Source organism: Lycium barbarum, chromosome 4 (assembly GCF_019175385.1).
Source record: "Lycium barbarum isolate Lr01 chromosome 4, ASM1917538v2, whole genome shotgun sequence".
Taxonomy (NCBI): Eukaryota; Viridiplantae; Streptophyta; class Magnoliopsida; order Solanales; family Solanaceae; genus Lycium; species Lycium barbarum.
Genome location: NC_083340.1, coordinates 57721739 through 57737414, shown reverse-complemented (window position 1 = coordinate 57737414; position 15676 = coordinate 57721739). Strand labels below are relative to the sequence as shown.

Sequence of the window (15676 nt, the reverse complement as noted above, 5' to 3'; positions counted from 1 at the left end):
AAAGGATAACCTTAACATACCTTGAAATATATCCAATCGTCCAACTTCTACCTCCCGAACTTGCAAGTCTACAATTAAGATAACATAGGCCTTAATTAGACTATTTGTCTCGCTTACTAACCATCTTTAAATACATATAAAGCTTAACGAATTATGGACAACATTTCCCTTGTAAGCTCAACATTTCCCTTAGACTTCCCATTCAATCTAACATCAACCACAATACCCACAACACAATGACCACACCTATATATATCAAAATATACTTACATCCATTTCCAATCATCTCTTAAAATAACCCCAAATCATTATATTACCCTTCATCAACTTACCACTTCCATAAGTATCCTCTCTCTACTTCAAATCACTAAAACTCTTGATAATAAACTCAAATACAAGGGTAGAAATCATTTACATACCTTGAGGGGTCTAAGATTCCGAGAATCACTTCAACTCTAACTTCCTAAGCTTCACAACCTTGAAGAAACCCTAGAAACAACCTTCTTCTTGACAAGCACGGGCTCACGGGCTCGAATCTTACCAAGTATTCACTAATAATGATGAAAAAATGTTGGGAGAGAAAATATTAGGGTTCCTCTGATTTGGAATGGAGGAAAATGAGAAATAAGTTCGTGGCTCCTATATTTATACTTTGAAGCCAAAAAGTTACAGCAGTCCGGTTCGACAAGCGGGTCGACGTGTCTACGATCCGTCGACTTGCTCCGTCGACCTGCACCTGCAGATGCAAGGCTGTGGAACCCTGTCGATGCCGCACAACGACGGTCCATCGACGATGACTGGTGTCTGCAGATTTTCTCAGATTCAGCTCAGATCGCGTTTGATTCCATTCGTTCAACTTCTAATCCTGTAAATTGCCAGGAACACCTGCTGGTACCCTTGTACATGGGGCAAGACACTTTCTACTTCCAACTCGGGCTCGGGTCTCTATTCCAAAGGCATACTTGACTAGGAAACCACAAGTTCTACTACGATTAAAACAAGAGGCGAAACATTTATGCTAAAGATTTCATGATTAGGAGTCTAAGTCTCAACACCTAATATTCTAGGACTTTAAACCACTATGGAAACTCAAGAAAGGAAGGTATATGAGCAAGATAAAGGTTTAGAACTTACTCTCAAAGATGATTCCGCCAAGTCTCTTCAATATTCACCCCCTCAAGCTCTTAGGGGTCGTTTGGTTCAAAAATAAATTACGTTGGGATAAGTTATACTTGGATTAATTACCTTGGGATAAGTTATGCTGGGATTAGTTATTCTAGAGTTATTTTTATTGACTATTTGGTATGTTGGACTAAAAGTATTATACATTGGATAATTTCTAAAAAAAAAAAAAAAGGTTTCTTCCTTATCCCGAGATAACTTATCCTGGGATAACTTATTCCACTCTGTGGCAGGTATAAGTTATCCCATCACTATTTTTACTCCTGGGATAACTTATCCCATGATTACTATCCAAACAAGGGATAAGGAATTGTTAAATTCTTATCCCAGGACTATTTATGTTTATCCTTCATACCAAACAACCCCTTAGAATTAGGTTTTAGAAGTGTTGGACTAATGGTTCGAACTTAGGAATATAAAATGAGTTTCTGGTCCCATCGATTGCTATAGCGGTCACCAGGATCGACATGGAGATCCCGCCGTAGCAGTCATGCCTTCCGCTATAGCGAAAATCATTAAAAGTCATCCCTCGTCGTGGAGGCCAGGACTGCGCCATAGCGGTCCCGCTATGGCGGTCATACCAGAACCAGCAAAATCTATTTTTTCACAAGTCTTTCCAGAAATCCCGACATCAATCTGAGGCCTCCCGTACACGACCAGATATGCACACACATATAAAAACACTCAATGAACTCACCCGTGGCCTAGGAATTCCCAACGAAGGTCTAATTTACCAAGTCAACCCCCAAACGAATAAAATCAAGTTTCCAACTAAGTACCCAAAACGCAACCAAACGCCTCGGGAACGGAACCAACCACCCCCACCACGTCATAATCGACCCTCCGGACCTCCCGAAATTGACGAAATTCCGAAAACGGTCCATTTACCCAAAAGTCAACTATTGGTCAAACGCTCTCACTTGAGGATTCCAGATCCTTCAGTTTTCACTAGAATCGCTTTATATTCTCGGGAATTGGTTAATAGGGATAAAATGGTCAAAGGCACATAACGACGTCGTTACATATAGATCACTTGAACAACACACAGAACCGAATCCAGAATTTCAAGACGATGAGTTCACCATTGCTTCATCTGAGTATATTTATTTTGCCTTTTGGGACTTGGGTAATTAGAAATAAAGAAAAAAAGTAATTAGATGTAATATAAGTAAGGAAAACGTTTTTTCCTTTTGGGTAATTAGATCTAAAGAAGAAAATGGGTTTAGAAATAATATAAAAAGGGAAAGTTAAAGGCTACTTTAGACACAAAACAAAAAATTTAAAAATGTGCAGCAGGTTGGGTTTGATCCCGCCAACCTTGAGGAATAAAACCTAGTTCCTAACCAGTGCTCCACTCAGCATGATTTGACCGGTGTTCCTTAAGCTAATATTAGATATATTTTCAAAATTATATACATAATATATCGAGTTTAGTCGAGTGACTATGAGTTCATGTGACCCAATTTTTGTACCTAAATTTGCCTCTGACAATACATACAGTCAAATACTCTACTTTGCGAAAATACAATCAGCCAAACACATATGTATATTGACCAGTCAAACAACACATACCGTCAATTACAAGTAGTTCACCGAATAGACGTGAAACAAGCAAAATATAACTAAGAATTGTAATTACAAATACCTTATAGCTACGGTTTATAATAAAACTAAAGTGAAGTTATTATACTTAAATAACTCTTATGTTAACTACCCCAAGTGAAAATTCCTAAAATTTACCTAATATTTTACGGCTCAAGTTTGCTGGCCTGTTACACATATAACATCGTGAAGTAGACAAAAAAGTGGTTTTCCACCTTTAATTAAATACATTGGTTAAGACAGCAAAAATACGCATCGAACAAGGAAACAAGAAAGACAACTCCTTCAAAATACCAAAGCTAAAAAGGATCCATGTCATCATACTCTCTATAAATAGAAGCTAGCTTGGAAGTATTGGCACCAAGCAAAGAAAAAAAAAAAAAAAAAGGTGCTTCATTGATATTGAGCGATGAATCCAATCTCCATAGTTGCAACATTTCCTTCTATTTGTCTATCTTTTCTCATACTCATAGTTTACTTCATCAACAAATTAGGAGAAAAGAAAAAAGGAAAAAAGAGATACCATCCAATTGCTGATTCTACAACGAAGCAACTCATAAACTTTCATCGGATCCATGATCACATGGCTGATCTTGCTGCAATATACAAGACTTATCGACTTGAGAGCCCATTTCGGAGAGAGATTTATACTTCGGATCCAGCTAATATTGAGTACATTCTAAAGACCAACTTCGACAACTATGGAAAGGTTACGTATCCTCATAAATTATACTTCTAGCGTGAACATGGAATATACTCACTTCACGTGAAAGGAAGTACTTGTGTGTCTTAGTTTGACTGAACATAGAGTTTAAAAAAATAACAGGAGACTTTTGAATCTCGTGACCTAAAATTAAAGATGTGTGTACGCAGTGTTTTAAATCTTATGGTCTTAAACTTGTCATGTAAAATGTTGGAATTAAAAAACTTAACTCTTTTTTAGATTGGACAAACAAAAAAAAAAAGTAAGACATTTAATTAAATTGGGATTGAGGGAGATCTTAATTTTGGTACCATTTGACTAGGGAGGAAATGAAATCTCTTGCCTTTTTACAATTTGAATAGAAGAAAATAACATTTTTAGATTTATTTTGTGTTTTTTTTTTCTTTCAGATCTCTTATAAAAATGTTATAAAACTAAAAAAAAATTGTAAAGGGATAAAAATCATTTCTCCCCTAGATGAGGCACAAAATTTAAGAAAGAAAGATACTTTTAAAATTTATGATATAAAACAAACCTTAGATATTTATATGACTATAAATCATTTCATTAAGGGTTAAAAAGAGAATTTTAAAGTTAGGTTATTTTCAATTAAATGTAACATTCTTTTTTAGACTGACTAAAAAAAGTGTGCTACATATAATTGGGATGGAGGGAGTATGATAATTGGATTGACTTATTAATTTCCTTAAAAATGTGCAGGGAGATTATCATCATGATATTCTAAAAGACTTCTATGGAGATGGTATGTTTACTGTGGACGGTGAGAAATGGAAGGAGCAGAGAAAAGTTTCGAGCCCTGAATTCTCAAAAAGGGTTATAAGGGAAGTTAACAGTCTTATCTTCACCAACAATGCACTTAAGCTTGCTAACATCTTAGATCAATCTGCAAATTCAAAAGATACAGTAGATATTCAAGTGAGCTCTTTAAACAAATCAACCCCCCACCCCTCTTCAACTTTTTATTTTTATTTTTTTGCTTATGAATCAGAGATGAATCTAGAGTTGAAGTTTATGAGTTCTAACAATCTCAGGTTAAAAAAGAAAATTAATAATATGTGCTAAAGAGGAATCGAACCCTCATCCAGGAAGCCAACAAAGCTTAAGAAAGTTTTATTTCTTGGCTGGACCAAGACCCTACTTTGTTAATGATTCCCAGCAAATATTTCTTATATATTTAAATTTTTTAATACAAATACAGGGTCAGCGTAAAAGTTATTGGTTCCCTAAAAGCCACAACCGATTACCTAGATCCTCCCCTGTACTTACAATTAATTTCACGGTTTTCCTTTCAAGATCCTCCCCTGTACTTACATTTAATTGCACGGTTTTCCTTTCAAACATGCTGGTCTTTAACTTTTACCTTTAAAAATTGAAGTTATGTGGGACTTAAGTTTTTTAAGGGCGCAGGCCATAACTTTTGAAATGTCATGATGAGGAAATATAAACTTATGTCCTGCGAAAAAATTAGTACTCCCTCCGTCCCAATTTACGGCACCTTTCGGACTTCGAGATTCAAACAAGTCTTTTTTTGACTGTAATGTTTTTTTTTATATCTTTTAGATATTCTAAATTAGCAATTATTGTGACTTATATTACTTTTTACGTAGTTTACAAATATGTAAATTTTATTTCAAAAAACTTAACGATTCCATGTCTGAATTCACTGTCAAAATTAAACTGTTTGACTCTCAAAACCGAACTGTGCCACATAAATTGGGACATAGAGAATATTTGTTATGAGAGATAAAAATTAATGACCAGCACAAAGTAGGGACAGAAGTGCAAATGACCCCTGTACTGAACCTATATATAGTAATGCTTAACCATCAGATATGTCCTTTTTTATAGGATTTGCTTCTGAAGTCAAGTTTGGATTCTGTATTTCAAGTTGCTTTTGGCATTGAACTGGATAGTGTATGTGGTCCATGTCAGGAAGGTGCTAACAAATTCATCAAAGCACTTGATGATGCAAGTGAAATGAGTCTTTTGAGATACATTGATCTTTTCTGGAAGATTAAAAAGGCAATAAATATCGGATCAGAAGCAAAGTTGAAGAAAAGTCTGGAAATCATAGACGAGTACATGTATAAGCTTATCAGCAGCAAAGCTGAGCAGCTTTCACAAGATCTTGATTCCTCAGTAAGTCAGTTATTTTGCTCTTTCTAAATATCTATTGGACAAAATATTCTCACAAGGGTCAAAATGAAAACGTTGAAGAAAATAAAAGCACTTCCTTCTTCTGATTTTATATGGTTTATTGTTTGATTGGTTTTTCTTACACAGCATCTAGAAATTGTGGTCTTAAATTTGCATGGATATTTCTATGACTATAAAAATATTTCTTTAAAGTTAAAATGAGAAATTAAAGTTTAAAATTATTCAAACATATAAAAAATATCATTCTTTTCTGAGATAATGGTCAAAAACACATCTTAAGTATCATTTTTTTTTAAGTTTCCTACCTGAACTATCAGGTGTGCAAGTTTCCTGCCTAAACTATTGTTGGAAATCTTACGGAAAATACTCTATTACTAATACTGTAGAGAACTCTTCAAAGCTTAAGGCATGTCAATTGAGACACTGTCCTTAAGGATGTTTAATTAGGAGCCAGAATCTAACAAAGATTGAATAAACAGAAAACCAACACAATATATAATATAGGAAGAAGGAATTTCTATAGATGTTATAGCTTCCAAAAGAGAAGATCTCAATATACTCCCTCCGTTTCAATTTATGTGAACTCATATGACTGGACACGACATTTAAGAAAAAGTGAAGACTTTTGAAACTTGTGGCTCAAAATAAGTCTTGAATATTTGTGTCGCTGTAAATCATTTCATAAAGTGAATTTGTTTCCAAATTAGGAAAGAGGTCATTTATTTTGGCACGGACTAAAAAGGAAATAGGTTCACATAGATTGAAACATATGAAGTGTATAGATAAGAACACCATCTCATCAGATGGTTGAAATATAATGCTCCAACGATTGGTAGTAAATAGGTTGCTAAGGTTATTAAGAGGATTAATAGCATATAATGGAGATTAATAGCTCATTATGATAAGGATTAATCACAATGGGCAAATGGTACGTACTTATATATGAGGAAAAACCCGTCTTATGAAATGGAGGATAATAAAGAAGAAGTCCAACGTTCACTGGAAATTGATTACAATATTAACAAGAATAAAGGCAATAAGAGGTCTCTTAAATTTGTGAAGATGAACGTTAGAGAACAAAATAATTGTCTCCATTAATTACCCATTCAAGAATGAAAATTGAATGGCTTGGCCATTTAAGAGTCAAATATTACACCACATTAAAAATACCCAAAGATGATAGTATATATTTGAGATATTATATTATTTTTTAACAACTATCACCAACTAGTCAGTGAAATGCACCTGAACGTACTATCAATTGTTCAATTTTCCTACCTAAACTATTGCCAACTAATTTGTAAACATACCTCAACTATCAATTGTTAAGTGTGTTTTGCAAACTAGTTGGTGATAGTTCAGGTAGTAAAAGAGAACAATTGATATTTGACATGTGTTTTGCAAGTTAATTGGTGATAGTTTAGGTAGGAAACTCTCACTAGGTGGGATACTAAAAAAATTGTGATACTTGAGGTATGTTTTTCACCCTTAACCCGTCTTTCTTTAATCCATGAAATGGAACAAGGAGTATACAACTTTGGTTACTCCACAAATGACAAGTCATGCAATATACGCAAGCCAACGCAATAGAGCAACTTGTACATATTCACTAATTCACATACAAGAATTAGAAAACGTTTCACACACCTTCTTTTTTGTCCTTTTCTTTAATTTAGGTATCGTTTTTGCTAAACGTTTATTATTTCATGAAATACGTACTCCCATGCATCACGAGTTATATATTTTGTTGATCCAGATATATATAGATCTATATAATTGTGGACATTTTTTCATTTTACAGCAGAAAGGAGAAAACATTTTGTCAAGGTTCTGGCATTACTCATCGACAAATCCAAAGTACTTAAGAGATATATTGATAAATTTCATGGGTGGTGGTAAAGACACAACAGGAACCACACTTTCCTGGTTTATTTTGATGCTCTGCAGATATCCAGTTGTGCAGGAAAAACTGGCAGAAGAGATCAAAGAAGCAACCAATATGAAAGGCAGTACAACAATTTCAGATTTTGCTGCAAATCTGAAAGAGGAAGCAATTGATAAGATGCCTTATCTCCATGCCGTGCTTTCCGAGACTATAAGACTTTATCCAGCCATTCCAGTGGTAAACATATACTCTCATATAAACTTGCTTCAGTTACGTATAATATTTGTTAATGTGTGTGATATCTTATTTAAAAATTTAATTTGTTAGATGAGATAGTCACACTCTTTAACATGATACTAGTGCACGTATTAGAATGTCCTATGATCTAATTTTACTGCAACACATTATCAAAAATACTTTCTCCGTCCGAATTTATGTGACATTTTTCGAATTTCAAGATTTAAATAAGTTTTTCTTTGACCATCATTTTTTCATATATCTTTTAAATATTTTGAATTGTCAATTACTCTGTATTGTAGTACTTTTTACGTAGCTTTCAAATATGTAAATTTCATCTAAAAACGCTTAAAGATTTTTTATCCGAAGACGGTCAAAATTAACAAGGTTTGATGCTCTCGAAATCCAAATTGTGCCACGTAATCGGGACAGAGGGAATAATTATCATAGGTGTGGCCTATAAAAAAGGAATTAGGCCCGCAGGCGAAAAGTGTGTTGAGAATATAATTAAGAATATAAAAGTGTACTCAGTATACGCACTCTAATAACTTAAACTTTTAAATGAGATGATCGCGCTTGGTAATAAGATTTGTCTTAAAGTTGTTGAGGCGTATTTACACAAACATGTTATAAATAAAGTAATTATAATAGAGAAGTAATTAAATTTAATCTTTTACATATAGTCAAACTTCTCTATAATGGCAGTATTTGTCTGAAATTTCATAGCTGCTGGGGTGTTGTTATGTATGTATATTGACATTTGATTTTTAGATATCATTTAGCTGTTATAAACAAATGTAAGCAAAAAATTATTTTTCTATACTTGTTAATTTTAAAATCTTAATTGATTTTCATATTTCATAAATTAAAAATTCAAATGATTAATAAATTACTAATAAATTCATAATTAGTTGCACCGTACAAATAAAGAATCAAAATATAAGGAACAGATGCATTTACAATAAATTGAAAATTTAAATATTTCAAGTTTGACGTAAAATTTCTACAATTGTAGGTTGTTTCATAAATTCTAGTCTCTTAGTGATAAAAGAGACTAAATTGAGACTAATAAAGGAAAAAGAGCACAAAATTTCAAACTTAAAATAGACTAATTACAGCTACCAAAATCAGGAAAATAAATATCAAATTTATACAAAATTGGTAGATTGAAAATAGGTGATTCTGAAATTTTGCAAGACTAAATCAGACTATTATGAGAAACATAATTTTTTTCCTTTTAGATATTCGTATTTGAAATTTACGTGTGCATGACACTAATGATAATTACCATCAATATTTTATTTTTATACATAATATATTTCTTACAAAATATCATTACACAAAATTTGAGTTTGATTGTTATAGAGAGGTAATTTAATAAAGAGCCTATCACAATAATGAATGTCACTGTTAGCTTGTTAAAAGAAAAAAAATGAATGTCACTGTCGTTATAGGTAGAATGATGTTATAAAGAAGTAAAATATAACATGAAAAATCGGTTCTGGAGAAAATCAGTTGTTATTGTGAAATGTTGTTATAACAAATGGTAATTACAGAGAGGTTTGACTGTATATATAAGTAATCTGTAAATAAATACGGTATATAGTTTGGATTAATTTATACTGACTTTATATTGTCAATGGATATTCCTTAAATCTTGTACTTTTTTTTTTCTACCAAAAACAATTCTTGTATTTTTCTTAATTGCCTCATTTAGCCAATATATTTAGGTAGCTATGTCAACATTAACGATATTAGTTTACCCAATGGAAGCTGACACGCATCGTCGGTTGGGCTTAACGGTCCAAATATACTCTTAACAAGATGTGATATTGTTCACTTTGGGTCAAGCCCGCACGATTTTCCCCAAAAGGTTTCACATCATTAAGAGTATCCAACTCCTTATAAGTAACTCATTTTTCTTTCCAGCTACCAATGTGGTACTTTGTTTGCACACCCAACAATCTCTCTCTCGAACTAAGTTCCACATGACTCATTACTGGTCAGAGATTCAACGTGTCAATGTGCCACCCACATCGTCAGAGTATTACGGTCACCGAAGCCCAAATGTTGTGTATGCGTCTTCAAAGCTATGGGTAAAAGGTTGTAAACCAGCCCATAAACGGGCAAAGGCACTAAGTCGGGCCTCACGCCACACTCCGTCATCTTCATACTCGTCCCATCAAACCATTGGCTTTGATACCAGTTGTTTAGCTTAACGGTCCAAATATACTCTTAACATGATGTGAATAGTCCGCTTTGGGCCAAGCCTTCACAGTTTTCCCCAAAAGACCTTACATCATTAAGAGTATCCAATTCCTTATAAGTAGCTCTTTTTTTCTTTTCAACTACCAATGTGGTACTTTGTTTGCACACCCAACATCGCCCCGTAGGAAGGAAGGGAAGATGTTAAAATTAGAGGGAACTTTTTAAAATTATACAACTCAAGTGATATAGAGTGTAAATTTCTGAACTAAATCGTGTTTGTTTGATACAATAATCATGAATACTTATTACAAATTTGTTAGTATTTCCTTTTGGAGTCCAATAACGAAAAAGATTTTTTTTTAAATCTTTAGACCCTATTCGTACGTACTTCCTTTTTATATAATACCAAACAGGGGTTGAAACAAAATACTTAAAACTTTTTTCTAGTATTTCCAAGTCCCCTATATATTATTTCTAGCTGATTTGGGGTTTTCATTCCATGCTTGTATGTATCCAGAATGCCAAAGTATGCCTCGAAGATGATGTATTTCCAGATGGATTTAATGTGAAAAAAGGGGATATGGTGGCATACCCACCCTATGCAATGGGTAGGATGAAATACTTATGGGGTAATGATGCTCAAGAATTTAGGCCAGAAAGATGGCTTGATGAGAATGGGTCCTTCAAGCAAGAAAGCCCCTTCAAATTTACTGCCTTCCAGGTCCGTTTTAATTTGTTTGTCCAATTTGACTTGACAAGGAATTTAAAAAAAAGTAAAGAAAACTTTTGAATTTTTTGATTTTAAATTAAAGATATGTAAAATGTAGTATCAAAATACCTTTTAATCTTGTGGTCTTAATTTTCATGCCCGGTAGAAAGTTGAAATTAAAGAGTTGTCAAAAAAAAAATTGTTATACGGACTAAAAAGAAAAGTAAGACAAACAAATTGGAACAAAAGGAGTAGATAGAAACTTATAACCATCATTTTCAAATTGCTGAGGCACAAATATGCTGTGTAACATTTTGGAATTTGGAAACTTGATCAAAGAGAACTACACTTCCAAAATTTCCAAGGTATCTAATATATATTTTTGCCCACACAAGTGGATTTGGTTTGGTTACGTGGGTTTAACTGAATTTAAAATTTTCAGCTTGGTTATGTATGCATTAAAAAAAAAAAAAAAATCTACATTCATGTATAAAATCACACTCATTCTGTTGGAAATATAAGGCGAGTCCTTGATAATATCATAGAGCATAAAAATGATGGAAGACGGAAATAAACATTAAACTCACTTTATATCAGTAGAAAAACTTCACTCTTACATAATAACATTACAAAGGAATTTATATAGGTGCTAAAGGATGATTCTAGACATAAATCTAGTACTAAATAAGTTCACACACATACAAAGAACTACCACAATGAAATCATCAAATCCATACACCTAGATTTCTTATATTCATATGGATAATACCGAACATATGAACCTAGACATTTGAACATTTAAGTTTACTATTTTCAATACATTCCACTTACTGTAGATTTTGGATTCTCCCCTCCTCACCTCGCACACATTCAACCAAACACATAATCTCGTTATCGCTTATAGAGAGATCCACTATGCTCTTCACACACATAACATAATACTAATTGACGTAAAACATTGATTGGATGCACAGGCAGGGCCAAGGATATGTATTGGAAAGGAATTTGCATACAGAAGCATGAAGATCACTGCTGCAGTTTTAATGCGATTCTTTGTATTCAAGTTGAGTGATGAATCAGAGCCTGTGAACTACAAAACCATGCTCCAACTTCATATAGATAGAGGGTTACATGTTCGAGCCTTTCATAGAATCAACCACTACTAGAAGTCAAGGAGAACAAACGGACTTCTATATATATATATATAGTTGCTTGCTGTTTTTTTTTTTTATAAAAATCTTTTTTTGTCTGCTTGTATTATTCTTCCTGTGCACCAACAGAAACTAGTACATCACTCTGCATTACCACAGTGCAGCTGTATCAATAAATAATACTAGAGTTACCACTCTCTCTGTTTCATAATTAAATGATCTTATTTGACTTGGGCGTGGAGTTCAAAAATGAAGGGAAATTTTGAGATTCGCGATCGTAAGTATTCCATAAAATTTGTGTGGCTACAAAAGCTAGTTATTAAAAGTAATTAATGACAAATTTAAGTTAAATTACTTCCAAATTTAGAAAGAGATCCCCAAACCCCTGCTTTTGCCAGCATGACAACAAGCGCGGACTGACAGCAAGGAGTCCATTGAATGATCAAAGCATCAGTTGCTTCCACTGGAAAGACTGGAGTAGAGCCAGAAGGAATTAGTTCCACTAGCATCATTCGAAGAACGAACAAGAAAAGGCTTACTGTTTAGGATAGATGGATGTGGTTCAATGGCTAAAGCTCTACAAGCTTCTTGTGGACTGAACTCTCTTATCTTTAGGCTTTGAGTTCTTTTTGTGGCGGAAGGTCTAATTTACTAGTTGCAATGAAGTTCTTAAATGACTAGATTCTCCCGGAAAGCTAGCGAAGATAATTGTCTTCGTTCTCTAAAATGAAATCAATAATATTTTTGATTGATACGGGGCATCGCTCCCCTTCGAGGAATTAGAACCCATTGAGGAGGGCCTAGGCCCGGGAAGGGGAGAGTGGACGAGTGGTCAAAAGCGACAGACTGATTAGCTCCTCCTTCTTTATGAGCTTCAATTCTAGGCTAGGGCGGACCCATGTTATATTTTTTGGTGCTTGAGCACCCATTAACACCCATTAACCGTGGCGGATACTCTATGTAGACATATAAAAAATATTGGAAGTTTTGGTATAAAATAATAAATAGCACCTAGTAAACAATAAGAATTGTTGGTGCTCTAGTTAAAAGGTTATAGGCTTTAGGCTAAGCCATGCAGGGTCCGCCACTGATTCTAGGGGAGATAGAAAATTCAAACCATCGACTATTTTTTCTTGAATATGAGCTACAATGTCGGGAGACATACTCTGATGATAAGTATCATCCAAAACGTGCAATTCCTTATAAACGTACTCTATATCAGCCTTCCGCTCCTGGGTTGAACTGTTTAGAAAACTCATTTTTCTAGTAAATAAAATAGTAGGAAACGCTGAGTCGATGACCTATTTCAAATAAGAAGAGCATTTTCAGTTTGACCAACAAAGAAAAAAAGCTTTGTTGCCAATTACATATTTTTCAATTTTGTTGGAAGAGTCTTCTGACTATTTTGGTATTACGTTAATTTCAGTATTTTTCTTGGATATATACAGAGAAGAAACAAACTTAAAAGAAAATAGTATCACATAAGCTGAAACAGAAGAAGTATAATTATGTGATGTAATTTTTGCAAAAGTCTAAACAATAATGTTTTTAATACTATTAATTAAGGGGAAATTTCAGAGATCTCCTTTCAAATCTTGTTTCATAACACTAATATCTTTTTTGGTTTGCAATATTATGCTTACTTTCCTTTTCTTCGTTACAAATCTTTTATTCTGTTTTTCATTAATGTAAAAGAATTCAATTGGTGAATGAGTTAAATGGCCTTATACAAATAGCAATAGAAGTCCATGACAAATAGAATTAAAATATTTAGTTGATGGCCCTGTGGGTCCCGCTAACACCAAAATATAATGACATGTCATCATTAAAGGGCGTCCTATTGAAATAAACAAGAAAGTAAGGGGCGTACTACAAAAATCAAAAGTTTTCCCTTTTTGTTTCCTTACGTGGGTATATGCCTCAGTACTCGGCTTTACTGGTTTGCCGCCATTTTTGAGCGAATACTGAAGAAACTGTCCAGCAATTTTTGCTTTCTTGAGTTCTCAGCAATTTGTTCAACAGTTTGAAGCATCGATTATTGTTTCTGAATATCTTCTAGTGTTATACAACAAGCGGGTGAACTAATTCTCAATTGTTACACGAAGTGGGTCAATCGAAATTTCATTCGAACTTGCTATAGGTAAGTGCTCATGACTTGAATACTCATGCCTTTTACTTAAAGTGATTCATTGTTGATGTTTTTGGCTGAATGTGCCTTGGTTAGTAGATTTTTTATCATTCTGATTTTCTGAAACCTCCGGTTAATTACGTGTTTTTGTTGATCGGTTATCAATTATTACCGGAATCTAGATAGTAGAAAAGTACAAACAAAAATTCACTCAATCATGAACGAGGTTTATATGGTGGCAAATGACAGACTAAAATCTATAAGAAACATATTGTCATATTTTTCTATACATGTTCTTTATGCATTTATTGAAAGTGTTGTGAAACTTCAAAACAAGATATTCATTTTGAGGATGGTATATATATTAGAGAGAATTGAACAAGGTATACACTTTGTTATTTGCACCTATATTTGTCAACAGATGCAATGTTGTGCATTATAATGTGCTCAAGTAAAAACCCCTCTCTTAATCAACATGGCTTTACTTGTTATGGACCGCTCAAGTTGTATCCTTTTTTAAAGTGAAAGATTCTGAAGTAGTCATAGATCGCCTATTTATTATTAGAGATCGCTCATGTATTATTTAAGATCGTATAAATTTGTTTATCATAAAATAAACAATCTTACTAATTAATTTTCATTTACATTGCAGGTGTGATAAAGGGAGATAAATTTTTGTGTGTGGACGTTGAAACCACAGGTTCGTCATCCGAGTTAATATTGAAGGTGATTGGTGTTGGGGATGGAATAACGTATCAAGAGTTGGTGAATGAAATTCGTAAACGTTGTGATCTAAATTGTGATCCATCTAAATTGAAGCTAAAGTACAAGCCAAGGATAATTGATAGATCAGTTGATGACATATCATATTTTCCATTGAAAGATGATTATGATTTGCGTGTGTATTTTGGAGTGTTTGATGAGCGTGGAGCAGGACCTATACTTAGAGTATCTTTGGATGATAACAATGATGTGGTTGAAAAAGATAGCACTCTTGATCCGTTGCTCTATGATGTGAGCAACAACTTTGGGGTAGTTAATGATCATAATGATAATGATTTGGAAGAACAAATTTTTATGGCTGATGATACATTTTTTGGGGTTGATACATATTGTGAGGATGATTTGGGTGTTGCAGATGTTGGTGAAAAAAGTGGTGACGAAGAACATGATGTAGGTGGGGAAACTACCGAAGTTGGTGTTTTGGAGTTGGATAAACTTCATTCACAACTATTGGCATTGGATAATTTAGATGATGGGGTGACACATGAGGTTGATAATGAAGCTAATGATGATGAAGTAATCAAATTTAGTGATGGTTCGGATTTGTGTGCAGGAAAAATATTTGATGGCAAGGAAGAAGTCTTGAAGAACCTGAAAATGATTGCGATGAAGGGTAAATTTAAATACAAGACAAATAGGTCTAATCCTTCGTTGGTTGTAGTAGCTTGTGTGGTTGAGGGGTGCACTTGGCGGGTTCGATTCAAGAAGATGAGAACATCCAACCATTTTGAAGTTAGAACTTATGTTGGTTATCATACTTGTGAACTTAAAAGTGCATCAAAGGGACATAGACAAGCTTCATATGATGTAATCGCTGAATTGTGTGTTATATCCCGTATTTTTGAACGTCGGATTATTTGCTGGGGTGGGGCCCACACATCGATATTTTTTTGGAACATGTGACAAGTTA

General features: G+C 33.8%; 1 protein-coding gene across 4 annotated transcripts; it reads left to right on the top strand.

The window, feature by feature from the left end:
* The first annotated feature begins 2802 nt into the window (after positions 1–2802).
* LOC132636044 (cytochrome P450 704C1-like) lies at positions 2803–12086 on the top strand. Of its 4 annotated transcripts, none has more exons than XM_060352704.1 (6): positions 3001–3493; positions 4208–4423; positions 5357–5647; positions 7470–7787; positions 10513–10716; positions 11679–12086. In XM_060352704.1, the coding sequence occupies exons 1-6, from the start codon at positions 3194–3196 to the stop codon at positions 11868–11870; spliced, it is 1521 nt and encodes a 506-aa protein (XP_060208687.1). In that variant the 5' UTR covers positions 3001–3193; the 3' UTR covers positions 11871–12086. The 4 variants fall into 4 exon arrangements, with proteins under 4 accessions (XP_060208689.1, XP_060208687.1, XP_060208688.1 ...); XM_060352705.1 differs by having other exon boundaries at positions 3003–3493; positions 5441–5647; positions 7467–7787; XM_060352703.1 differs by having other exon boundaries at positions 3004–3493; positions 7467–7787.
* Positions 12087–15676: the final 3590 nt, after the last annotated feature.

What these genes read in the sequence shown, in the direction of transcription:
- LOC132636044 (XM_060352703.1), top strand. Translation starts at nt 3,194, where the DNA reads ATGAATCCAATCTCCATAGTTGCAACATTTCCTTCTATTTGTCTATCT. An exon ending in ACTTCGACAACTATGGAAAG is followed by an intron (nt 3,494 to 4,207) that starts GTTACGTATCCT and finishes AAAAATGTGCAG; the next exon opens with GGAGATTATCATCATGATAT. An exon ending in AAGATACAGTAGATATTCAA is followed by an intron (nt 4,424 to 5,356) that starts GTGAGCTCTTTA and finishes CCTTTTTTATAG; the next exon opens with GATTTGCTTCTGAAGTCAAG.